We start from the raw sequence: 27,047 nt of genomic DNA on the forward strand, positions 1-27,047 counted from the left end.
TCACATTGCTGTGGGAATGGAGTCACAAACAGGCTGGTTTCCTCACCTAAAGGGCATTAATGAACCATTTGGGGCTTTATGATAATCAGATAGCTTAATGGCAAGTTTTACTCATACTGGCTTTTTATTCACAAGATTTAAAAACAGAATTCAAATTCTCAAACTTCCCATTTGAACTCCTGTTCAGATTGGATCAACCATCCAGGCCTCTGGGTTACTAGTTCAGTAAGAAAACCACAATACTACCATACCCTTCTATCAGAGTACCATTGGCGGCCATGCCTTCTGGTGTTTATGCCCTAAGCTCTGGAATTCCCTCCCAAACCTCTCCTCCTCTCTACATTGTTTTCCTCCTTTAAGAGACTCATTACAACCTACTTCTTTGATTGAGCTTTTGGCCATCTGCCCTAATACTTCCTCATGTAACTTGGTATCAAATTTTGCTTTAAAGCACTCTTCTGAAGTGCCTTGGGACATTTTATTATGTTTAAGGTGCTGAATAAATACGTTGTTGTTGATGTTGTTGTTGTAGACTGGGGCTTAGGGCTGGTACCGCATTGCACTAACCAACTTATGCATCAAGGGAGATGGAGTTCCGTCACAGTTCAGCCATGATCTCATTGAATGGCAAAACAGCACGCGAGGCTAAATGGCCTCCTTCTGTTCCTATGTCCTTGCTTTTCTGTGTTCCTAGGGTACTGTCCGCAGTTCTGCCCTCTACATTTCAAAACGGATGTAGAAGCACTGGAGAAGATGCAAAAGTGATTCAGAATACACCAAATTGATGGGCAGGAAAAGTCCAGCTGGTCCATCAAGTCTGTCCCACACACTAGGATGGCCAGAGCAACACCCCACCCCACACCACACCTCCCCACTCTCCCCTCACAGCCATGCACTCTTATGGGATGTACAAGGATGATAATCTGAGAGGGATTACGATGTTTCCACCGTTGAAGAGACCAAAACTAGGGGTCATAAATATAAGATAGTTAGTAATAAATCCGATAATGAGCACAGGAGAAACTTCTTTTGCCAGACATTGGTTAGAATGTTAAACTCGTTCCCACGTGAAGTATTTGAGGTGAATAGCATGAATGCATTTCAGGGGGAGCTAGATAAGCACGAGGGAGAGAGGAATAGATGGATATGCTGATAGCATGAGATGAAGTTGGGTGAGAGGAGGGTTGATTGGAGCATAAATACTGACATAGACTTGTTGGGCCAAATGGCCTGTTTGTGTGTTGTAAAATCGATGTAATTGATGTAATTTGATGCAATACAATGTAATATGATGTAACTTGATGTATTTCTGTGTAATTACACAGGACAGCTGTGTCCATAAGGCATGCTGATGTCCAATGTAGCACCGAAAGCTTTAGAGAATACTGTGCTTGTGAAAAGCGCAAGGGGAGTTCAGTTATTTCGTCTTGAATGGCCAGAACAGAGTCACTCTGCACAGAATCGAACCAGCTGCCAGCACTGCGAGAGTTTCTGACTGGCTCATATTGATGAGTTTTGTCAAAGTGAAAGATCGCGATTGATTGAAGATCAGAATACTGCACACTCACCGTATGTACATTTCCTCTCGGTCGATGTCTTTGTAGAAATTCTGCAGAGGGAGAAAAAAAAAAGACAAAATGAGCCATTTAAGAAGTAAAACAAGTCATCAAGGCTGTCCCTTTCAGTCACCAAATAAATCAGAGTCTGTCTTTGAACATGTGGGATTTTTGTATCGGCTCAGTATTTTAACGATCACAGTCTGTGATTCCGTCCACTTTCCATAACAAAAGCAAAAGTCTTGACTAGACCTGAGCACAAAATCTTGGCTCATATTCCAGTCCAGTGCCGCACTGTCTGAGCTGCCTGCCGTCTTTCGGATAAGACCTTAAATCGAGTCCCCTGCTGCCCTCTCAGGTGGATGTTAAAGATCCCGCGGTCACTCTTTGGAAGAAGAGCAGGACAGATTTCCCCGGTGTCCTGACCAATCTTTATCCCTTTACAAAGATCACAAAAAACAGATTATCTGGTCATTTATCTCATTGTTGTACATTAATTGGTTGCCTCATTTCTGACATGACAACAGTGACAACACTTCAAAGGTACTTCATTGGCTTTGGGACATGCTGTGGCCATGAAATATGCTATCTAAATCCAAGGGTTGGCCAAATTTATCCAGTGAGTCGCAAAGAGGCATTAGGAAGACTATCTGTGCTAAGCTAGCTGACCTCACTAAGCATGCTACAATTAGGCTCAGTAACTTCAGGTTAGGATGAGGCAAAAATAATCCCGCATCCCTGTTCCTGATCACTATCCAACAGCCCCTGCTGGAGTAATTTGCCTCTGCATATGTGCAGTACAGTGTAAGGGCAGTGTGGGGCTGAGCTGCAATGCGTTCCACAATCGGAGAGCCTCGTTTGTCATGGTTCACCTTGGAATGAATTTGGGTGAGACGCTGACAGGTGCTAATGGAACCCTGTCCCTTTAAGGAGCCAATGGCTTCAGGGGGGGTGAAAATTCAGAAGAAATTTCAAACAAAAAGTCACCGGGCAACTTTTCGAACTTTGTGTTCTAGTACTGCCTTCTGTGACCTTAACCTGGGGCTAGATTCTGAAATATTTCTGCCATCGTTTCTCTATTTCAGTCTGAATACTCAGTCTCCCGTCAATGCCAGCTCGTTGGCTAAAACCCTCAGAAAAAAACAACAGAAGCATTTTGTTTACTTCTCCCCATAACAGTTTGCTAACTCTTGGGGCGGTGGTTAAATCAAAATAAAATTCTGAACAGAAGCTCTGCACGTGACTGTTGACATCCCTGGACCCAGGAACACACGATGGGTAAAAGCAACCAGCGCCAAGGTGCTTGTTTGTGATGAGTTTACAGAGTCACGATGAGGCGGGATTTTACCTGGCAGTCGGGATTTGGGCAGTTCAGACAACATAAAGGCAGCAACTCCAGCCTGACCGCAGCAGCCTGAGGCCATGGAGATTTTAATCCCAGGCTTCACCTAGGATGTGCAAGTGGGGCCTGAGGGAAGCACAGACCTGAACTTTACTCATGTACAGAGGGTGGATATCAGCAGGTGAGTTAGCTGATCAGTTTTTAAACTGCCCACTCACCTGGTTTCTGTCAGACAGGAATGTTAAAATCCCAAGCAGTGGACCAGGTGGCTCAGGTGGAGAAAGGACACCAGTGTTGATTCCCTGGTCCAATCAGCTTGTAGATTGCTGGATTTTAACTGCCTTACCTGCTAGGCTTGCCTCATTCCCATCGGGCATGCTGGGGGTAGGGTGGGGGCAGTGGGTGATTGGGGTAGGGGGTTAAAATTGCTCCTCAGGTTCTATTTAAACTTTTCTAGTGACTATGAATGTTGCAGAACAGAAGGCAGCCACTTGGCCCACTGTGTTTGTTCCAGCTCTTTGAAAGCGCGAACCAATTCATTCCACTTCTCCTGCCCTTTCCCCAAGTATTTCAAGTATCAAGTATAAATTCAAGTCGTAGAGTCATAGAGTTATACAGCACAGAAACAGGCCCTTCGACCCATCGTGTCCATGCTGGCATCAAGCACCTAACTATTCTAATCCCATTTTCCAGCACTTGGCCCGTAGCCTTATATGCTATGGTGTTTCAAGTGCTCATCTAAATACTTCTTAAATGTTGTGAGGGTTCCTGCCTCTACCACCCCTTCAGGCAGTGTGTTCCAGATTCCAACCACCCTCTGGGTAATAAAAAAATCATCAAATCCCCTCTAAACCTCCTGCCCCTTACCTTAAATCTATGCCCCCTGGTTATTGACTCCCCAGCCAAGGGAAAAAGTTTCTTCCTATCTAACCTATCAATGCCCCTCATAATTTTGTATACCTCAATCATGTCCCCCTAAATGTCCCTTTATACCTCAATTCCCTTTTGAAAGTTATTATTGAATCTGGTTCCACCACCCTTTCAGACAGCGCATTCCAGATCATAACAACTCATTATGTATTTTTCTGCTCATATTACCCTGGTTATCTTTTTTCAATTACCTTAAATCTGTGTCCTCTGCTTACTGACCCCGCTGCCACTGGGAACAATTTCTCCTTATTTACTCCATCAAAATGCTTCACGATTTAAATATGTCTATTAAATCTCTCCTTAATATTCTCTGCTAAAAGGAGAATAGACTCCATGGATGAAATGTGCTCATGTCTTAGAGGTCGGCTGAGGACAGGTAGGGATCCAGCTCTGATACCTCCGCAGTTAAAATGGGTGAAGTGTTTTCCAGCATATACACTGGCCTCAGTGGTCCAAAATAGGCAAGAGTGAATTGTTGTCCTGTTTAGCTCTCTGCCCAATTATCTTTTCCATTGAAGAAATTGGGTGGTGATCTCAATTAGCCATTGATTAATTCTCAACTGTTTCATGGAACCGATCCCAAGCTCAATTTATACCTCTTCAAATTTAATGACTTAGTGGCCACTGGCCATTTTAATGTTCGATATGGAGTCAGAAGGATCAGGAATTATCCTTTGCAACCTTTTCACAGCAAGGCAAGTGGCCATCTTTAGAAAACGGTTGAGTGCCATCATGACAGGTATGCCAGCAACTCGCCCAAATCAGGCTGGTCTCAGACCTCCAGGTTGTGAGGGGATATGGAGGGGATGGAGGTTTGGGCAGGTGAGTTCCATGTGAGATCTGTAATTTCAGGCCCGAAAACGGGCCTACAGGAATTTCCACCTTGATATCGAAAACAAATTTAATAAACGATTTACTCTTCTGCCCCACACCCAATGCTGACAGGGTCTAAGTGGAGATAAGGCCCTTAACACTTGGGTTTTTAATGAGAATATTCCTAGTTAAAGCCTTTGAAGACTTGCTTGTCCCTTTTTAAAGCCTAGTATCAGTCTCAGAAGTCCCATCTTTGTATGGTGCGAATGATTCATTGAATATAAAGTCTGTAGCGGGCACACAGGACTGAAGGGAATCACAGGAGCTAAAGGCTTTAAACTCTCCTTTGATCCTCCAGTTTTCAGAAACTCACTGGTTCGTTTCTCCTTCAAAATATGAAACATGCTCGTAAGCCAAGCTTCACTGCCCATCTTCTGGCAAAAAAGCTGCAGCAAGATTATCAAAAATTCATTGCATTGCTGAGCATGAAGGACTCTGAAGAGTGTACTGAGGAGCCAGTAGTACCATATTTAATAAATAAACAAACACATTTTTAATAGAGCCACAGCAAATAAAAAAAGAAAAAAGGCTCCTAACTATTTGAAGAGATCTGCTTTAGGTGTCAGCCGTGACTCAGTGGACACCACTTTTGCTCCTGAGTTAGAAGGTCATGGGTTCACACTCCACTCCAGAGATTTGAGCACATAATCTAGGCTGACACTCTCAGTGCATTACTGAAGGAGCTCCACACTATTGGAGGTGCCGTCTTCTAGCTGGGATGTTAAACCAAGGCCCCTTCTGTTCTCTAAAATGGAACTAGAAGATCCCATGGCACTATTTCAAAGAGGTGTAGAAGAGTTCTCCATGGTGTCATGGCCATTATTTAACCCACGACCATCATCGCTTAAAAAATAGACTGTCCAGTCATTACCATACTGATGTGTGAGGATTGACTTTCGACATTAGAACAGTGAAAGTACCAGCTGTAAAGTATTTTGGGACATCTTGAGGTTGTGAAACATACTAGATAAATGCAAGTCTTTCTATATTTTTCTTTTTGTTTGGCTTTCAGTGATGGCACACTGGATCAAGGATTTGAAGGACACACTTTCATCATCAGGTCATCAAATTCCGATGTCCACTGGACTAGTAAATTGGGCAACACATCACTTCCTAACTAGCTGACTATGGATCATTCATATGAAATCCTCCCTTACTGCCACATGACACAGCCTGTTCAAAAACCTATCAATCGGGGACAAAATAAATGCAGCATTAATGTCAAGCTGTTTAGCACTCTCTCAACTAGATTTCCCAATTGAGAAATCTGCATTCAGACAAGAGTCAGAATGGAGGACACCACCAAGGTTAAAAAGGTGTCAGAAAATTAGACTATTACAAAATTAATTTTCAAACAGTGTTTTATTCGGTTCCCCCAGATAGGAGATTCAGGTTTGGCAAGTCTTTATGGAGAATTAAGAGCTGATGAGGGGGAAAGAAGAACTGTTTGGCTTTAGGAAGGAACTGGGCTTCAAGGCAGCTTTAGCAATGGTGGCAGCTTCACTTGAGATCAGAGGAGACAACAAGGACAAGGATATAACAGATCAAGGACTAAGGACAGACCATCAAAGTTAAACGCTCTCAGCTAATGTTCAGCTTTGCAAAAGGCAGATGAAGAACTGGCGTCTTTGAATCACTGAGAAAAAAACCTCGATCTCCACTGAAAAGCATGAAGGGACAATCAGGAGGTGGTGATTCAACCAGCATACAGCAAGATGTACTCACCGAGTGACAGCACTTTGGAATGATTCCCAATTATCTGACTTTTAATGAGGAGCTCATTAATTTTGTCAATTCAGTCCTAGATTTATTGCAGAGCCAGTAGTGCATTTTACATGTCTCATCAATTTGGTGCCAAATGTGAGCTTCAGCTGAGTGGTCTCTGTGGGCTTTCTTGAACTGTTGAATAAACAATTAAGTGGGACTTGATACAAAATCTTGAAGACTGACATAGTTTGCATGGTTATTGTGCTTCAGATTTTGTTTCGGAACAAAGTACATTTATGTTGTTGCCGAAGTAAGAAGAATTGATTAAGCAAGAATTTGCATTTATATAGCGCTTTTCACAACCTCAGGATGTACCAAAATGTTTTACAAAGTGCTTTTTGAAGCGTGGTCACTTTTCAAATGTAGCAATACATGACCAGATCATCTGGGGTTGTTTTCGTGTTGATTGAGGAATAAATTCTCCCAGGAGACCTGGGAGAATGCCCTTGCTCTTTGAAATAACACCGCGTGATCTTTTATGCCAATCTGAGAGGGGGCCTCAATTTAACATTTCAGCTGAAAGATGGCATCTCCGACAGTGCAGCTCTCCCGTAGTACTGCACTGGAATGCCAGCCAAGATTAAGTTGATTGCTCAATTCAGTGACTAATCAGGAAATAATTGAAAGCCTTCATTTACTTGGAATTAACAGTTAGTCTGAATGAGAAACCTCACGTACAGAATCCCTGACAGCTTTGTGGCACTGTTTGAGAATAATAACTTGTAGTTATATAGCTTTTTTATCATAGTAAAACATCCCAAGGCGATTCGAAGGAGTGTAGTCAGACAACGAGTGACACTGAGCCACATAAGGAGATATTAGGACAGGTGACCAAAAGCTTCGTCAAAGAAGATCTTGAAGATGACACCTCCGATTATTGCTCGAGTCCCTGGAATGGGACTTGAACCCTCTGACCCAGAGCCGAGAATGCTACCAATCACCAAAAAGATAAAATAGGCTGCCCTTCAGGGCAGTACTGAGGGAGTGCAGCTTTGTCAGAAGTGCTGTTTACAAGTATTACGAAGAATTTACAGCACAGAAACAGACCATTCGGCCCCAGTGGCCCATGCTGGTGATTATGCTCCACGCCAGCTTCCTTCTTCATCTAGACCCAATGACATATTCTTCTATTCTGATGATAGGTCATCGATCTGAAACATTAACTCTGTTTCTCTCTCCACAGTTGCTGCTAGACCTGCTGAGTGTTTCCAGCATTTTCTATTTTTATTTCAGATTTCTAGCATCCGCAGTATTTTGCTTTTATAACATATCCTTCTATTCCATTCTCCCTTATATACTTATCTAGCTTTCCCTTAAATGTATCCATGCTACTTGCCTTAACTACAAGTGGTAGCAAGTGCCACATTCTCACCACTCTCTGGGTATATTTATGGCTCCTAGATCTGGTCTCTCCCACGTGGAAACATCTTCTCTACACCTACCCTCTTCCATCATGTTGAAGGTCACCCCTCAGTCTTCTCTTTTCTGGAGAAAAAAGCCCCATCCTGTCCAATTTTTCTCAATCGGTATAACCTCTCAGTTCTGATATCATATAGTAAACCTCCAGTGCCTCTATGCACCTTTTATAATATGGAGACTAGAACTGTCCACAGTATTCCAAGTGCAGTTTAACAAAAGTTCTATACAAGTTTAACATAACTTCTCCGCTTTTCAATTCACCCTCTCGAAATGAACCCCAATGCTTTGCTTTTTTAATGATCTTATTAACTTGCGTCACTATTTTAGATTTTAGAACTTGAATCAAGACTCCATCTGCTTGTTGAGTGGATGTAAAGGATCTAATGATACTATTTGTGGAAAGCAGAACATTTCCCCCAGTGTCCTATCCAGCACTCCTCCTTGAAACAACACAGCCAAAAGCAGATTAACTGTTAATTGGTCTCATTTGCTGTTCATGGGACTTTGCTGTGCTCAATTGGCTGTTGTATCTGACTACCTATGTATCAAGTCATTGCACTTCAAAATTAGCTTGTCGGTTCTGAATTGGTTTAAGATGTGGTGACATGCTGTGTAAGCGCGTAAAGGAATTTTACACATCGGCAATCACCACTGTGGTACCAGAGGCATTTTAGGTCACTTAATTGGTTTGTCACTGTTCTTTCACTTCAAACTGGCTTCAGTTCTAGCTCTGGTTTGTCAGGATGAAGGCATCCTCTCCCTCTACCTGTAAGGATCCAAACTAAAATGAGCTCCTGGCAGACTCAACCCAATTCTTCGATGCTCTGCATTTAAACCAAAAAGCTGTCAACAATTGAGCACAAATTAACACAATGTTAGCAGCCACACTCAGTAGATTGTTTAAATCAGGTGACTAATAAGGAGACAATTGAAAGACTTCATTTACTTGGAATTTACAGTGGGTCTGAACGAGGAGCCTCGAGTACAGAATCCCTGATGGTTTTATGGATAAACACAACACTGGAGGTAATATGGAGAATAACAACATGGCATTTATATGGCATCTTTATCACAGTGAAACAACGGAAGGCACTTCACAACCAGAAAGCACGTGACATGGAGCCAAAGAAGCAGATATCAGGACAGGTAACCGAAAGTTTGGTCAAAGAAGGCCTTAAAGATGGCACCTCCGATTATTGCTTAAGTCCCTGGAGTGATAGCAAGGGGCGAGGCCATGGAGGAATCTGAACATGGAGATGGGAATTTTAAAATCGATGCATTCGAGAAGCCAGATGGATGGAATAAAGTGAGTAATGGGAATACGTCAAAAGGAATGTCCATCTGCGTTGTAAATTAAAGGGCATTATTGAGTCAGAAGTGAGAATGGGAATTAATTTGTTCAAGTCTTTGAAAGCTCAGCGGAGACACAGGAAAGGCTATGGGCCCCACAGCAGGTTTGCTGCAGTACTGAAGACTTGTGCTGCAGAACTAGCACGTCACTAGCCAAGCTATTCCAGTACAACTACAACACTGGCATATACCTGGCAACATGGAAAATTCTCAAGTATGTCCTGTCCACAAAAAGCAGGACAAATCCAATCTGACCAATTATAGTCCCATCAGTCCACTCTCAATCATCAGCAAAGTGATGGAAGGTGTTGTTGACAGTGTTATCAAGTGACATTTACTCAGCAATAACCTGCTTACTAATGCTTAATTTGGGTTCCATAGGACTACTCAGCTCCAGACCTCATAACAGCCTCAGACCAAACATGGACTAGGAGCTGAATTCCAGATGGGGTGAGAGTAACTGCCCTTGACATCAAGGCAGCATTTGACCGAGAGTAGCAAAATTGAAGTCAGTCGGAATCAAGGCAAGTGGAGAGTACTCCATGACACTCCTGACTTATGCCACGTAGATGTTGGAGAGGCATTGGGCAGTCAGGAGATGAGTTATTCACCGCAGACTGTTGATAGTCAGTTATTTAGCAGTGATAATGTTGTTGAATGTCAAGGGAAGATTGTTAGATTCTGTCTTGTTGGAGACATTCATTGCCTGGAAATTGTGTGGCATGAATGTTACTTGCCACTTATCCACCCCAGCCTGAATGTTGTCCAGGTTTTGCTGCATGCGGGCATAGACATCTTCAGTATCTGAGGAGTTGTAAAGGGTACTGAACATTGTGCAATCATCAGCGAACATCCTCACTTCTGACCTTATAATGGAGGGGAGGTCATTGATGAAGCAGCTGAAGATGGTTGGGCTAGGACACTGCCTTGAGAAACTCCTGCAGCGATGTCCTGGGCCTGAGATGATTGGCCTCCAACTCCCTTTGTGCAAGGTATGACTAACCAGTGGAGAGTTTTCCCCGATTCCCATTGTCTTCAATTTTGCTCGGGCTCCTTTAGCCCACACTCGGTCAAATACTGCCTTGATGTCAAGGGCAATAACTCTCACCTTACTTCTGGAATTCAGCTCTGATGACTATGTTTGGTCCAAGGCTGTTAGGAGGCCTGGAGCCGATTAGCCTTGGCGGAACCCAAACTGAGCATCGGTGAGCAGGTTATTGCTGAGCAAGTGCCACTTGATAGTACTGGTGACGACAACTTCCATCACTTTTCTGATGATTGAGAGTAGACTGATAGGGCGATAATTGGTCAGATGGGATTTGTCCTACTTTCTATGGACAGGACATACCAGTCTGGGCCCACGTGTGTCTCACTGCAGCACTGCAAGATGGACTACTTTCTCAGGCAGCTACATGAGTGCCATAAGTACTTCTCTTGCCAGCAATGCACACATCCTGAGAAGGAATTATTTAGAAAATGGCCTCCACAGTTTTCATCTCTTCATAGCCACTTGCATACCTGTCTGGAACTCTCTTCTCCAAGAAGCTGTTGAGGCTGGGGATCAATTGAAAATTTCAAAATGATATTGTTGGAGTTTTGTTGGGTAAAGAATTTTTTTAAAAATTCATTCATGGGATGTGGGCATCACTGGCTATGTTAGCATTTATTGCCCATCCCTAATTGCCCTTGAGAAGGTGGTGGTGAGCTGTCTTCTTGAACCGCTGCAGTCCATGTGAGGTAGGTACACGGACAGTGCTGTTAGGACGGGAGTTCCAGGATTTTGACCCAGCGACAGTGAAGGAACGATGATATAGTTCCAAGTCAGGATGGTGTGTGACTTGGACGGGAACTTGCAGGTGGTGATGTTCCCATGCATCTGCTGCTCTTGTCCTTCGAGGTGGTAGAGGTCGCAGGTTTGGAAGGTGCTGTCTAAGGAGCTTTGGTGCATTGCTGATAGATGGTACCTTGTAGATGGTACACACTGCTGCCACTGTGCATCGGTGGTGGAGGGAGTGAATGTTGAAGGTGGTGCATGGTGTGCCAATCAAGCAGGCTGCTTTGTTCTGGATGGTGTCGAGCTTCTTGAGTGTTGTTGGAGCTGCACCCATCCAGGCAAGTGGAGAGTATTCCATCACACTCCTGACTTGTGCCTTGTAGATGGTGGACAGGCTTTGTGGAGTCAGGAGGTGAGTTACTCATCGCAGGATTCCTAGCCTCTGACCTGCTCTTGTAGCCACGGTATTTATATGGCTACTCAAGTACAGTTTCTGGTCAATGGTAGCCCTTTGGATGTTGATAGTGGGGGATTCAGCGATGGTAATGCCATTGAATGTCAGGGGAGATGGTTAGATTCTTTCTTGCTGGAGATGGTCATTGCCTGGCACTTGTGTGGCGCGAATGTTACTTGCCACTTATCAGCCCAAGCCTGGATATTGTCCCGGTCTTGCTGCATTTCTACACGGACTGCTTCAGTATCTGAGGAGTCACGAATGGTGCTGAACATTGTGCAAATATCAGCGAACATCCCCACTTCTGACCTTATGATTGAAGGAAGGTCATTGATGAAGCAGCTGAAGATGGTTGGGCCTAGGACATTACCCTGAGGAACTCCTGCAGTGATGTCCTAGAGCTCAGATGATTGACCTCCAACAACCACAGCCATCTTCATTTGCATTAGGTATGACTCCAACCAGCAAAGAGTTTTCCCCCTAATTCCCATTGACTCCAGTTTTGCTAGGGCTCCTTGATGCCATACTCGATCAAATGCTGCCTTGCTGTCAAGGGCAGTCACTCTCACCTCACCTCTTGGGTTCAGCTCTTTTGTCCATGTTTCAACCAAGGCTGTAAAGAGGTCAGGAGCTGAGTGGCCCTGGCGGAACTCAAATTGAGCATCACTGAGCAGGTTATTGCTAAGCAAGTGCTGCTTGATGGCACTGTTGATGACACCTTCCATCATTTTACTGATGATTGAGAGTAGACTGATGGGGCGTTAATTGGCCGGGTTGGACTTGTCCTGCTTTTTTGTACAGGACATACCTCGGCAATTTTCCACATTGCCGGGTAGATGCCAGTGTTGGAGCTAACTGGAACAGCTTGGCTAGGTGTGCGGCAAGTTCTGGAGCACAAGTCTTCACTACTACTGCCGGAATACAGTGCCTTCAGACGTTTCTTGATATCACGTGGAGTGAATTGAATTGGCTGAAGTCTGGCATCTGTAATGCTGGGGTCTTCAGGAGGGGGCCAAGATGGATCATCAACTCAGCACTTCTGACTGAAGATTGTTAGTTTAGAGATACAGCACTGAAACAGGCCCTTCGGCCCACCAAGTCTGTGCCGACCATCAACCACCCATTTATACTAATCCTACACTAATTCTATATTCCTACCACATCCCCACCTGTCCCTATATTTTCCCTACCACCTACCTATACTAGGGGCAATTTCTAATGGCTAATTTACCTATCAACCTGCAAGTCTTTGGCATGTGGGAGGAAACCGGAGCACCCGGAGGAAACCCACGCAGACACAAGGAGAACTTGCAAACTCCACACAGGCAGTACCCGGAATTGAACCCGGATCACTGGAGCTGTGAGGCTGCGGTGCTAACCACTGCGCCACTGTGCCGCCCAAATGCTTCAGCCTTATCTTTCGCACTGATGTGCTGGGCTCCCCCATCATTGAGGATGGGGATATTTGTGGAGCCACCTCCTCCAGTTAGTTGTTTAATTGTCCACCATCTTTCACGACTGGATGTGGCAGGACTGCAGAGCTTAGATCTGATCCGTTGGTTATGGGATCGCTTAGCTCTGTCTGTTGCATGCTGCTTATGCAGTTTGGCATGCAAGTAGTCCTGGGTTGTAGCTTCATCAGGTTGACATCTCATTTTGATGTATGCCTGGTGCTGCTCCTGGCATGCCCTCTTGCACTCTTCATTAAACCAGGGTTGGTCTCCTGGCTTGATGGTAATGGTAGAGTGGGGGATATGCCGGGCCATGAGGTTACAGATTGTGGTTGAGTACAATTCTGCTGCTGATGGCCCACAGGGCCTCATGGATGCCCAGTTTTGCATTGCTAGATCTGTTCAAAATCTATCCCATTTAGCACGGTGATAGTGCCACACAACACGATGGACGGTATCCTCAATGTGAAGGCGGGACTTAGTCTCCACAAGGACTGTGCGGTGGTTACTCCTACCAATACAGTCATGGACAGAAGCATCTGCGGCAGGAAAATTGATGAGTATGCTTTTCCCTCGTGTTGGTTCCCCCACCAGCTGCCGCAGACCCAGTCTAGCAGCTATGTCTTTTAGGACTCGGCCAGCTTGGTCAGTAGTGGTGCTACTGAGCCACTCTTGTTGATGGACATTGAAGTCCCCCACCCAGAGTACATTTTGTGCCCTTGCCACCCTCAGTGCTTCCTCCAAGTGGTGTTCAACATGGTGGAGTACTGAGTCATCAGCTGAGGGAGAGCGGTAGGTGGTAATCAGTAGGAGGTTACCTTGCCCATGTTTGACCTGAAGCCATGAGACATCATGGGGTCCGGAGTCGATGTTGAGGACTCCCAGGGCAACTCCCTCCCGGCTGTATTAAAAACAAAATAATGCGGATGCTGGAAATTATGTTTTCATGTTTGTACTTGCGGCTGTTCAATTTTTAAGTCCATTAACACCCTTTCTGTACTGATGCTTTGTCTTTCAACACACCATTAACATATCTTTGTTCTATGACCTTCTGGTCAGCTATTCTGTGACCTTGTCCTATCTACACCTTCTCCTTTGTTATCTCTTGCCCCACCCCCACTTTACTTGCTTATAACCTTTTACATTTCTAATATTTGCCAGTTCTGAAGAAGGGTCACTGACGTGAAACTTTAACTCTGCTTCTCTCTGTACAGATGCTGCCAGACCTGCTGATTGTTTCCAGCATTTCTTGTTTTTATCCTTCCCTACTGTATACCACTGTCCCACCACCTCTGCTGGGTCTGTCTAGCTGGTGGGACAGGACATAGTGAGGGATAATGATTGCAGTGGCTGGGACATTGTCTGCAAGGTATGATTCCATGAGTATGACTATGTCAGGCTGTTGCTTGACTAGTTTGTGGGACAGCTCTCCCAACTTTGGTACAAGCCCCCAGATGTTAGTAAGGAGGACTTTGCAGGGTTAACAGGGCTGGCTTTGCCATTGTCGTTTCCGGTGCCTAGGTCGATGCCGGGTGGTCCGTCCGGTTTCATTCCTTTTTATTGTCTTCGTAGCGATTAGGTACAACTGAGTGGCTTGCTAGGCCATTTCAGAGGGCATGTAAGAGTTAAACACATTGCTGTGGGTCTGGAGTCACATGTAGGCCAGACCAGGTACGGACAGCAGATTTCCTTCCCTAAAGGACATTAGTGAACCAGATGGGTTTTTACAACAATGGTTTCATGGCCATCATTAGACTAGCTTTTAATTCCAGATTTATTCATTAAATTCAAATTACACCTTCTGCTGTGGTGGGATTCGAACCCATTCTCCAGATCAATACCCTGGGTCTCTGGGTTACTAGTCCAGTGGTAATACCCCTGCGCCACTGCCTCCCCTAAGGAATCAAGACGGGTAAATGGAGTTGGTACAGATTAGCCCTAATCGAATAGAATGGCAGAACAGGCTGGAGGGGCTGAAGGGCCCCAATCTCCTTCATTCACCAGTCTTCAGTCTCCCCTCCCCCCCACCACCTCTTCCAACCTCCCCACTTTTTATTTAATTCAGTTCTTCAAAGTGAAGAACTATTCTATTCATCATTAGTGGGTCCATCACCAGAATCTTGTTCTCAAAATGTTGTTGCGATATTTTCTCTTCGTGGATACTGACTGACTTGACCTGTATTTCCAGAAATTTCTGTTCTTCTTTCAGAGCTTATTTACTCTCTACTTGTACCGTCTAATCTGGGCACTTTTAACATTGACAGTGGATGACTAAATGTTAACCTCTTTTTCCCTCCCTCTCCATTCCCCGTTGTTGGCATACCTCAACTTAATGAGCATAAACTTCAGCTCAGTATTTAAAATAAATCATTTTTAATTGTTATCAGAAAAAGGCTAGCAGAACAAATATGGTAATAAGCAATAAATGCCAGTGTGATTCATTCATCTTGAAGTGTGTATTAATGAGTTGCTAGAATAAATGATTCAGCAGGCACTATGCTAGAAGAGGGAATCCTGCAGCAAACTAAACTGTTTACTATTCTTATATAAATAAAGGGAACTGGTAATTTATGCAAAGTACATTTCTCACGTGGCACTGAGTGTTTGAACGCAGCTCCCATGTCAGAGCTCTTGGTGTTCAGAAAAAAAGAAAGCATACACGCTCCTCAGTTTTACAAATAGGATATCAAGCATGAAAGGCTGGGAAACTATGGACACAAGTAAAATTTACAGCACAAAAGGAGGATGAAAAAAATCCCACTTTCCAACTCTGTAGGTTAATCGCTTCAAGAGCATATCCAAGTATTTTTTAAATGCCATGAGGGTTTATGTCTCTCTCACCTTTTCTATAGTTACTAGGAGAGACAAGACATTGGGATTATTTCCCATCTGGAATATTGCGTTCAGTTCTGGGCACTGCAATTGATTTGGTCACCTGTCCTAATATCTCCTTATGTGGCTCAGTGTCAAAATTCATCTGATAACATTCCTGTGAAGCACTCTGGGAAATTTTACGATGTTAAAGGTGCTATGTAAATGCACGTTTTTGTTGTAATCTGTGAAATGAACTATTTTGGGTGTATTTTGCTTTTGTGAGAATGAAGGATGTCAGCATTGTGGAGTCAACATGGAGCATTTTCAAGATGTAAGACATCCTGGGGGGAAATCAGACTTGGACGGAGAAACAAAGTACCTGGGATGGTTTTTGTTGCCCGTTACATGACACTGTCGTTACACAGTGCTACTGAAGTCAGTGGAACTGACTATCGGGCAGAGCATATAACAGGCAATCTCTGTGATATCACCAGTTCAGCATCTCCATCCCATGTCCAACTTCAGCTGCCCCATTCCCTTACCTCCACTTCCATTCCCACGGCCTCTGAGTAAGAATGTGGCCCTCTGCTAAAGATGGGACTCCTGCCCAACTGGAAACAGGTTGATTCATCAAACTCATTTCAGAAAAGGGTAACATTTATGAGTCAGAGACTCTACACCAGGCCCGTGCATTAGAGACAAATGGGACTGACTTTTGGGAAGAGTGAAAACCTTAAGAGTCATTCATTCAAGAGTCAATTTGATGCTGTAGATTTTTCCTTCCAGTTGGATGAGCTAAGATTTTTCTATTCATTCATGGGATGTGGCATTGCAGGCAAGACCAGCAATTATTGCCCATCTCTAAAACTTGCTAGGCCATTTAAGAGTCAATAATATTCCTGTGGGTCTGGAGTCTCATATCGGCCAGAGCAGTAAGGACAGCAGATTTCCTTCCTTGAAGGACATTGGTGGGCTTTTATAGCAATCCAGTCATTTTATGGTCAGCATTACTGATACTAGCTTTTTATTCAATTAACAGAATTTAAATTCCCCACCTACCATACTAAGATTTGAACTCAGATCTCCAGATAATGTCTACGGGATTAATAACCCAATAACTTAACCACTGTGCTACCTACCCCAAAGATGGCCAATTGATCATTTTTGTCTGCAGTTATCTTGTGATCCTGTGACTTAGCGACAAGTAGTAATTCATTGTGTAAATGCCGCAAAGACAAATAATTTCTTTCCACAATATTAAAGCCTTTTGTGAGAAGAGTGCTGATTCAGGTTTGATTCCAAAATGACCTCTATCACCTACCAGCAGATTTACAGTGCAACTCATGCTGTGGGCCTGGTTTTCATCATTCATTACAGTCCTGTAGTCCAGCAGCCTTTCCAACAGGCCAGTTACCAAGCCAACAAACATTTCACCTTGCTTGTCCAGATAGTGATGCTTTCTGCTGTGGTCCAATAGGCTGAATTAAAAAAAAAACAAGAAAACATGTATGATAAATTGTATGCTTTTCCGAGGAATCAGAACATAACTTGTCAGCTGATAGTTCCCAGACACTGCACTTACCTCTCCATAACTGATGTGTTTTAGACAAACATGGGTCCATGATGAGATTCCGAACCCATTGCTTATTAACGATGGTCACATATCTACACTATTCATGACCATTTCAACTCTTAGTTCTTTCCAGTGCCATTTTTAACCATACACATCTCTTGTCACTTTGCAAAAATTATTCCCCACAAATTGGTTGCCCTTTTCTACCCTTGGCCATGGACATTCTCATGTCCAGTATATGTTGGTTTTGAAAAAGGGAAGATTGATGTACTATTTACATTGCTTAGGAACAGCTCAAAATGTTTCCTGTAAAATGAATACTATTCAAGTATCCAGGCCAATGAGCCAGGATCACTCCAAATCCTGAAAAATATTTTTAGTAAGGAAAGACTTGCATTTATATAGCACCTTTCATGACCTCAGGACATCTCAACACACTTTACAGCCAATGAAGTACTTTTTGAAGTGCAGTCACTGTTTTAATGTAGGAAGTTTCAGTGGAGGAGCATTTCGGGAGCAGTGACCATAATTCCATACGTTTTAAGGCACTTGTGGATAAGGATAAGAGTAGTCCTCGGGTGAAGGTGCTAAATTGGGGGAAGGCTAATTATAACAATATTAGGCAGGAACTGAAGAATTTAGATTGGGGGCGGTTGTTTGAGGGTAAATCAACATCTGACATGTGGGAGTCTTTCAAACGTCAGCTGATTAGAATCCAGGACCAGCATGTTCCTGTGAGGAAGTTTGGATAACACGGGATATTGTGATCCTAGTCAAAAAGAAAAAGGAAGCATTTGTAAGGGCTGGAAGGCTAGGAACAGATGAAGCACTTGAGGAATATAAAGACAGTAGGAAGGAACTTAAGCAAGGAGTTAGGAGGGCTAAAAGGGGTCATGAAAAGTCATTGGCAAACAGGATTAAGGAAAATCCCAAGGCTTTTTATACATATATAAAGAGCAAGAGGGTAACCAGGGAAAGGGTTGGCCCACTCAAGGACAGAGATGGGAATCTATGTGTGGAGCCAGAGGAAATGGGTGAGGTGCTAAATGAGTACTTTGCATCAGTATTCACCAAGGAGAAGGACTTGGTGGATGATGAGCCTAGGGAAGGGAGTGCAGATAGTCTCAGTCATCTCATTATCAAAAAGGAGGAGGTGTTGGGTGTCTTGCAAAGTATTAAGGTAGATGAGTCCCCAGGGCCTGATGGGATCTACCCTAGAATACTGAGGGAGGCAAGGGAGGAAATTGCTGGGGCCTTGACAGAAATCTTTGCTTCCTCATTGGCTACAGGTGAGGTCCCAGAGGACTGGAGAATAGCCAATGTTGTTCCTTTGTTTAAGAAGGGTGGTAAAGATAATCCAGGAAATTATGGGCCGGTGAGCCTTACGTCAGTGGTAGGGAAACTATTAGAGAGGATTCTTCGGGACTCCCATTTTGAAACAAACGAACTTATTAGCGAGAGACAGACAGCAAGGTTTTGTGAAGGGGAGGTCGTGTCTTACTAATTTGATTGAGTTTTTTGAGGAAGTGACGAAGATGATTGATGAGGGAACGGCGGTGGATGTTGTCTATATGGACTTTAGTAAAGCCTTTGACAAGGTCCCGCATGGCAGACTGGTGCAAAAGGTGAAGTCACACGGGATCAGAGGTGAGCTGGCAAGATGGATACAGAACTGGCTCAGTCACAGAAGACAGAGGGTAACAGTGGATGGGTGTTTTTCTGAATGGAGGGATGTGACTAGTGGTGTTCCGCAGGGATCAGTGCTGGGACCTTTGCTCTTTGTAGTGTATAGAAAGGATTTGGAAGAAAATGTAGCTGGTCTGATTAGTAAGTTTGTGGATGACACAAAGGTTGGTGGAGTTACGGATAATGATGAGGAGTGTCAGAGGATACAGCAGGATATAGATCGGTTGGAGACTTGGGTGGAGAAATGGCAGATGGAGTTTAATCTGGACAAATGTGAGGTAATGCATTTTGGAAGGTATAATGCAGGTGGGAGGTATACAGTAAATGGCAGAACCCTTAGGAGTATTGACAGGCAGAGAGATCTGGGCGTACAGGTCCACAGGTCACTGAAAGTGGCAATGCAGGTGGATAAGGTAGTCAAGAAGGCATTCGGCATGCTTGCCTTCATCGGTCGGGGCATAGAGTATAAAAATTGGCAAGTCATGCTGCAGCTGTACAGAACATTAGTTAGACCACACTTAGAATATTGCGTGCAATTCTGGTCGCCACACTACCAGAAGGACGTGGAGGCTTTGGAGAGAGTACAGAGGAGGTTTACCAGGATGTTGCCTGGTCTGGAGGGCATTAGCTATGAGGAGAGGTTGGAAAAACTCGGATTGTTTTCACTGGAACGACGGAGGTGGAGGGGCGACATGATAGAGGTTTACAAAGTTATGAGCGGCATGGATAGAGTGGATAGTCAGAAGCTTTTTCCCAGGGTGGAAGAGTCAGTTACTAGGGGACATAGGTTTAAGGTGCGAGGGGCAAAGTTTAGAGGGCATGTGTGAGGCAAGCTTTTTACACAGAGGGTGGTGAGTGCCTGGAACTTGCTGCCAGGGGAGGTGGTGGAAGCAGATACGATAGCGAGGTTTAAGAGACATCTTGACAAATATATGAATAGGAAGGAAATAGAGGGATATGGGTCCCGGAAGTGCAGAAGGTGTTAGTTTCGGCAGGCATCAAGATTGGTGCAGGCTTGAAGGGCCGAATGGCCTGTTCCTGTGCTGTACTGTTCTTTGTTGAAATGTGGCAGCCAATATCTGCACATCAAGATTCCACAAACAACAATGTGATAATGACCAGATAACCTGTTTTACTAATGTTAATTGAGGGATAAATATCGACCAGGACATGGGGGATAACCCCATGTCCCCTGTTCTTCGAAATAGTACCATGGGATCTCCTATATCTGCTTGAAGCGAGCAAGGCCACAATTTAATGTTGCCTCTGAGAGAGCAACACTCCCTTCGTTTAACATCTCATCTGAAATATGCCACCTCCGAAAGTGCAGCAGTAATGCACAGAAGGACCGATCTGGATTATACATTCAAATCCTATTGAAGGATTCAAATCAGCAAGCTATTGACACAGAACTGAGTGCTAGAAACTATTAAGATGGAGGATATCCATAGCAAATTAAAGTATGCACTCAAAATAAGACCAACAATGGGGTGGGGATGATATGAGAGGAATAAAAGGAATGGAATAGGTATGTGTTATGAAAACCCCACATGCCAAATGGAAAATAGTAATTTCATCAAGTGGAACTTTGCCTGAGACTTTGACTGGAAATTGTTCCAAATAACTTTTTTAAAAGAACAGCTTGCAGCCAAGCTGGCCACGGACATTTGCATGTGAAAAAAACAAAGAATTAGACTGGAGACAAACATGATTGACTCAGCCAAGCCAGAACAATGAGGTGCTCTCCTGTTCAATTACCTGAGAGAGCCTTGTCAATGTGGTTGTCAAAACCCATCGACACTCATTGACTTTGAAAGAGCCAACCCCCCCCGACCAAGTATGTCTACGCAGCCTGAGGGGAGAACCGTGAATTTTAAAGAAAATTCCAGAAGAACCTTAAAAACACAAAAGAGGTGGTCATATCATGTGACTGCTTGTGCAACTCTGGGAGTTGGTAAATTGTGACTGAGAAGGCAGACTGTAACTGAAATCGATGAAGGGAACAGCTTTCTCTCTCTCTCCAGTAGAGATCCAGAGAATCCTCAAGCTGCAGCTTGTGAAGCCAAGTCTGCAGACCCTTACAACCAACAACTAGGAGACCACCAAGTCTGCAACCGTGCACGTGGACCAATGAGGACTTCAGGACTACAATTTCAACTAAAGATGCTGAGACTACTGAATTGTATTTCAATTCCATTGCTTACAGACTCTAAACCTCCCAACTCAGTTTTTCTCTCTGTAATCTATTTGTGTGTGTGTGTGGCTCTTGTGTGAATGTGGGCATGGATGTGCAGCATATTTTAGTCATTTTAACCGGTTTAGAGAGATAAGGATAATAAACTTACATCTATCTTGTATAAACTTAAGAAAAGCTGTCTGGTTCATTTGCAATTATATTAGAGGAACAGGAGCAAGCGCTCACTGCGGTGGTAAGTTCAATCACTGTGTTTAAAACGGATGAACCCTGTTACAGTCAAACCAGAGAAGGGCAAAATGGGAGCCTGAGACCCCCTCCTAGAACATAAGAACTAGGAGCAGGAGTAGGCAATTCAGCCCCTTGAGCCTGCTCCGCCATTTAATACGATCATGGCTGATTTCATCTCGGCCTCAACTCCACTTTCCTGCCATTTCTCCATAACCCTTCAACCCTTTACGAATTAAAAATCTGTTTATCTCCTCCTTAAATTTATTCAATGTCCCGGCATCCACCGCACTCTGGGGTAGTGAATTCTACAGACTCACGACCCTTTGAGAGAAGTAATTTATTCTCATCTCTGTTTTAAATCTGCTACCCCTTATCCTAAAACTATGACCTCTCGTTGTAGATTGCCCCACCAGAGGAAACATCCTCTCTACATCTACTTTGTCAATCCCCTTAATCATCTTATATACCTCGATTAGATTTCCTCTCATTCTTCTAAACTCTTGAGAGTAAAGGCCTAAACTGCTCAATTTCTCTTCATAAGACAAACCCCTCATCTCTGGAAACAATCTAGTGAACCTCCTCTGAACTGCCTCCAATGCAACTACATCCCTCCTCAAGTAAGGGGACCAAAACTGTCCGCAATACTCCAGATGCAGACTCACTAATATCTTGTACAGTTGCAGCAACTTTTCCTTACTTTTATACTCTATTCCTTTAGCAATAAATGCCAAAATTCCATTTGCCTTCCTTATTACCTGCTGCACCTGCATACTTTTTTTTGCGATTCATGCACGAGGACACCCAGATTCCTCTGCACTGAAGCACTCTGAAGTTTCTCTCCATTTAGATAATAATTAGCCTTTCTATTCTTCCGACCAAAATGGATAACCTCACACTTATCCACGTTAAACTCCATCTGCCAAATTTTGGCCCATTCACCTAACCTATACATATCCATTTGTAAATTTCTTATTTCTTTATTGCAACTTATTATCCCACCTATTTTAGTGTCATCTGCAAATTTGGCGATAGTACCTTCTATCCCTGCATCGAACTCATTAATATAGATTATAAATAGTTGGGGCCCGAGGATCGAGCCCTGTGGCACCCCACTAGTTACATCTTGCCAACCAGAAAAGGACCCATTTATCCCGACTCTCTGTTTTCTGTTGGTTAGCCAATCCTCTATCCAAGCTAATAATTTGCCCCTAACCCCATGTGATCTTACCTTGTGTATTAACCTTTTCTGCGGCACCTTACCAAATGCCTTCTGGAAGTCTAGAAAAACTACATCAGCAGGATCCCCATTATCCACTTTACTTGTTACATCTTTGAAGAACACTAGCAAATTAGTAAAACATGATTTACCCTTCATAAAACCATGCTGACTCTGATGGATTGCATTTTGACTTTCTAAATGTCCTGTTATTACTTCCTTAATAATGGATTCTAACAATTACCCAATGACAGATGTTAAACTAACTGGTCTATAGTTTCCTACCTTCTGCCTCCCTCCTTTTTTGAATTAGGGCGTTATATTAGCATTTTTCCAATCCACTGGAACCTTTGTCAACTGGTTGTAACAGTATGGCATGAGAAGGATGGCATGAGAATGATGGAATGGCATGGGATGTGAATTTAAAGTACTGTTGCAATAAACATACCAATTTCACTGCAAATCTTTTACAGAACTCTGCTAGTATTAATTATCGAGCCATTTATCTCATTGCTGTTCATGGGACCTTGCTGTGCATAAATATGATGCCTTGTTTCCCTATAAAACAACTGTGATTACACTTCCACAGTAATTCATTGGTTTTACAGTGCTTTGAGACATACTGAGGATGTGAAAGGTGTCATAGAGAGATATAGCACTGAAACAGGTGCTTCGGCCCACCGAGTCTGTGCTGACCATCAACCACCCATTTATACTAATCCTGCATGAAATTAGCGTCTTTAACGCAATTAAAATGTCTTAAAGCGTTTCTCAACAGCGTTGTTAGACAAAAATTGAAACCAAGCCACATAAAGAAATGTTAGGGCAGGTGACCAAAAGCTTGGTCAAAGATGTAGATTTTAAGGAACAACTTAAAAGAGGCGAGAATTGAGGCACAGAAGCTTAAGGAGGGATTTCCAGAGTTTAGGACCTTGGCAGCTGAATGCGTGGCCGCCAATGATAGAAACATAGAAAAATAGGAGCAAGAGTAGGCCATTTGGCCCTTCAAGCCTGCACCGCCATTCAATACAATCATGGCTGATCATCCAAACTCAGTACCCTGTTCCCGCTTTCTCCCCGTATCCCTTGATCCCATTAGCCCTAAGAACTATATCTAACTCTTTCTTGAATATATTTAATGATTTGGCCTCAACTGCTTTCTGTGATAGAGAATTCCACAGGTTCACCACTCTCTGGGTGAGGAAAGCCCTCCTCATCTCAGTCCTAAATGGCTTAGCCCTTATCCTTAGATTGTGACCCCTGGTCCTGGACTCCCCACCATTGGGAACATCCTTCCTGCATCTAGTCCATCCAGTCTTGTGAAAATTTTGTAGGTTTCTAAGAGATCCCCTCTCATTCTTCTAAACTCGAGCAAATACAAGCCTAATTGACCCAATCTTACTTCATACGTCAGTCCTGCCATCCCAGGAATCAGTCTGGTGAACCTTTGCTGCACTCCCTCCATAGCAAGAACATCCTTCCTCAGATAAGGAAACCAAAACTGCACACAATACTCCAGATGTGGTCTCACCAAGGCCCTGTATAATTACAGCAAGACATCCTTGCTCCTGTATTCGAATCCTCTCGCTATGAAGGCCAACATACCATTTGCCATCTTAACTGCCTGCTGCACCTGCATGCTTACTTTCAGCGACTGGTGCACAAGGACACCCAGGTTTTGCTGCACCTCCACTTTCCCAATCTATCACCATTCAGATAATAATCTGCCTTTCTGTTTTTGCCACCAAAGTGGATAACCTCACATTTATCCACATTATACTACATCTGCCATGTATTTGCCCACTCCCTCCTGTCCAAATCACAGTGGGGCTTCTCTGCATCCTCCTCACAGCTCACACTCCCACCCAGCTTTGTGTTGTCTGCAAATTTGGCTATACTACATTTAATTCTCTCATCTATCTCATTTATATATATTGTGAATAGCTGGGGTCCTAGCACTAGTCAGTGCCTGCCACTCGGGAAAAGACCCGTTTATTCCTACTCTTTGTTTCCTGTCTGCCAAACAGTTCTCTATCCACGTCAGTACCTTACCCCCAATCCCATGCGCTTTAATTCTGCAGCTAATCTCTTATGTGGGACCTTTATCGAAAGCCTTCTGAAAGTCCAAATACACCACATCCACTGGTTCTCCCTTATCTATTCTACCAGTTACATCCTCAAAAGATTCCAGTAGATTTGTCAAGCATGATTTCCCTTTCATAAATCTATGTTGACTTTGTCTGATTCTGTCACTTTTTTTTCATTCATCATGGGATGTGGGCATCGCTGGCCAGGCCAGCATTCATTGCCCATCCCTAATTGCCCTTGAGAAGGTAGTGGTGAGCTGCCTTCTTGAACCGCTGCAGTCCATGGGGGGTAGATACACCGACAGTGCTGTTTGGAAGGAAGTTCCAGGATTTTGACCCAGCGACAGTGAAGGAATAGCGATATAGTTCCAAGTCAGGATGGTGTGTGACTTGGAGGGGAACTTGCAGGTGGTGGTGTTCCCATGCGTTTGCTGCCCTTGTCCTTCTAGTTGGTAGAGGTTGCAGGTTTGGAAGGTGCTGTCTAAGGAGCCTTGGTGCCTTGCTGCGGTGCATCTTGTAGATGGTACACACTGCTGTCACTGTGCGTCGATGGGTGGAGGGAGTGAATGTTTGTAGATGGGGTGCCAATCAAGCGGGCTGCTTTGTCCTGGATGGTGTCGAGCTTCTTGATTGTTGTTGGAGCTGCACCCATCCAGGCAAGTGGAGAGTACTCCTGATTTGTGCCTTGTAGATGGTGGACAGGCTTTGGCGAGTCAGGAGGTGAGTTACTTGCCTCAGGATTCCTAGCCTCTGACCTGCTCTTGTAGCCATGGTATTTATATGGCTACTCCAGTTCAGTTTCTGGTCAATGGTTGCCCCGAGGATGTTGATAGTGGGGGATTCAGCGATGGTAATGCCATTGATTGTCAAGGGAAGATGGTTAGATTCTCTCTTGTTGGAGATGGTCATTGCCTGGCACTTGTGTGGCGCGAATGTTACTTGCCACTTATCAGCCCAAGTCTGGATATTGTCCAAGTCTTGTTGCATTTCTACACGGACTGCTTCAGTATCTGAGGATTCTCGAATGGTGCTGAACATTGTGCAACTCAATTTACCAAGTGCTCTGCTATTACATCTTTTATAATGGACTCCAACATTTTCCCCACTACTGATGTCAGGCTAACCGGTCTATAATTCCCTGTTTTCTCTCTACCTCCTTTTTTAAATAGTGGGGTTAGATTAGCTACCCTCCAATCCATTGGAACTGTTCCAGAGTCTATTGAATTTTGAAAAATGATCAGCAATACATCTACTATTTCTCGGGCCACTTCCTTAAGTACTCTGCAATGTAGATTATCAGGCCTGGGGGATTTATCGGCCATCAATCCCATCAATTTCCCTAACGCCATTTCCCTACTAATACTGATTTCATACAGTTGCTCCTTCTCACTAGACCCTATGTTCCCCAATATTTCTGGGGGGTAATTTGTGTCCTCCTTTGTGCAGACAGAACCAAAGTATGTATTTAATTGGTCTGCCATTTCTTTGTTCCCCATTATAAATTCCCCCGTTTCTGATTTGTCTTCACAAATCTTTTTCTCTTTACATATCTATAGAAGCTTTTACAGTCAGTTTTTATATTCTCTGCAAGCTTGCTCTCATGCTCTATTTTCCCCTTCTTAATCAATCCCTTTGTCCTTCTTTGCTGAATTCTAAACTGATCCCAATCCTCAGGTTTGCTGCTTGTTCTGGCCATTTTATATTTCTCCTCCTTGAATCTAATACTATCCCTAATTTCTTTTGTAAGCCATGGTTGGGCCACACTTCTTGTTTTATTTTTGCACCAGACAGGAATGAACAATTGTTGTAATTCATCCATGCGCTCTTTAAATGCTAGCCATTGCCGATCCACTGTCAAGCCTTTAAGTAACGTTCCCCAATCTATCATAGCCAACTCGCGCCTCATACCTTCATAGTTTCCTTTATTTAGATTCAGGACCTTAGTTTCGGAATCAATTCTCTCACTCTCCATCTTAATGAAGAATTCTATCATGTTATGGTCAGCCTTCTCCAAGGGACCCTGCACAACAAAATTGTTAACTAATCCTTTCTCATTACACAATACCCAGTCCAGGATGGCCTGTTCTCTAGTTGGTTCCTCAACGTATTGGTCCAAAATAACATCACATATGCACTCCAGGAATTCCTCCTCTACAGTATTATTGCTAATTTGATTTGCCCAATCTATATGTAGATCAAAATCATCCATAATTACAGTTGCACCCTTATTGCATGCATCTCTAATTTCCTGTTTAATGCCATCCTCTACTGCACCACTGTTGTTTAGGGGTCTATATACAGCCCCCAACAACGTTTTCTGCCCCTTGTTG

General features: G+C 43.7%; 1 protein-coding gene across 2 annotated transcripts in view; it reads right to left on the minus strand.

Moving 5' to 3' along the window:
* Nucleotides 1-27,047, minus strand: part of LOC137368229 (dedicator of cytokinesis protein 2-like) — a 1,222,644-nt gene that overhangs the window by 154,418 nt on the left and 1,041,179 nt on the right. For both annotated transcript variants that reach the window (XM_068028710.1, XM_068028709.1), the window contains exons 35-36: nucleotides 17,052-17,208; nucleotides 1,569-1,609 (exon numbers count right to left, since the gene is read on the minus strand). In XM_068028710.1, the coding sequence (XP_067884811.1) occupies nucleotides 1,569-1,609; nucleotides 17,052-17,208 (198 nt within the window). The remainder of the gene's footprint in view (nucleotides 1-1,568; nucleotides 1,610-17,051; nucleotides 17,209-27,047) is intronic.

Source organism: Heterodontus francisci, chromosome 1 (genome assembly GCF_036365525.1).
Source record: "Heterodontus francisci isolate sHetFra1 chromosome 1, sHetFra1.hap1, whole genome shotgun sequence".
Classification (NCBI taxonomy): domain Eukaryota; kingdom Metazoa; phylum Chordata; class Chondrichthyes; order Heterodontiformes; family Heterodontidae; genus Heterodontus; species Heterodontus francisci.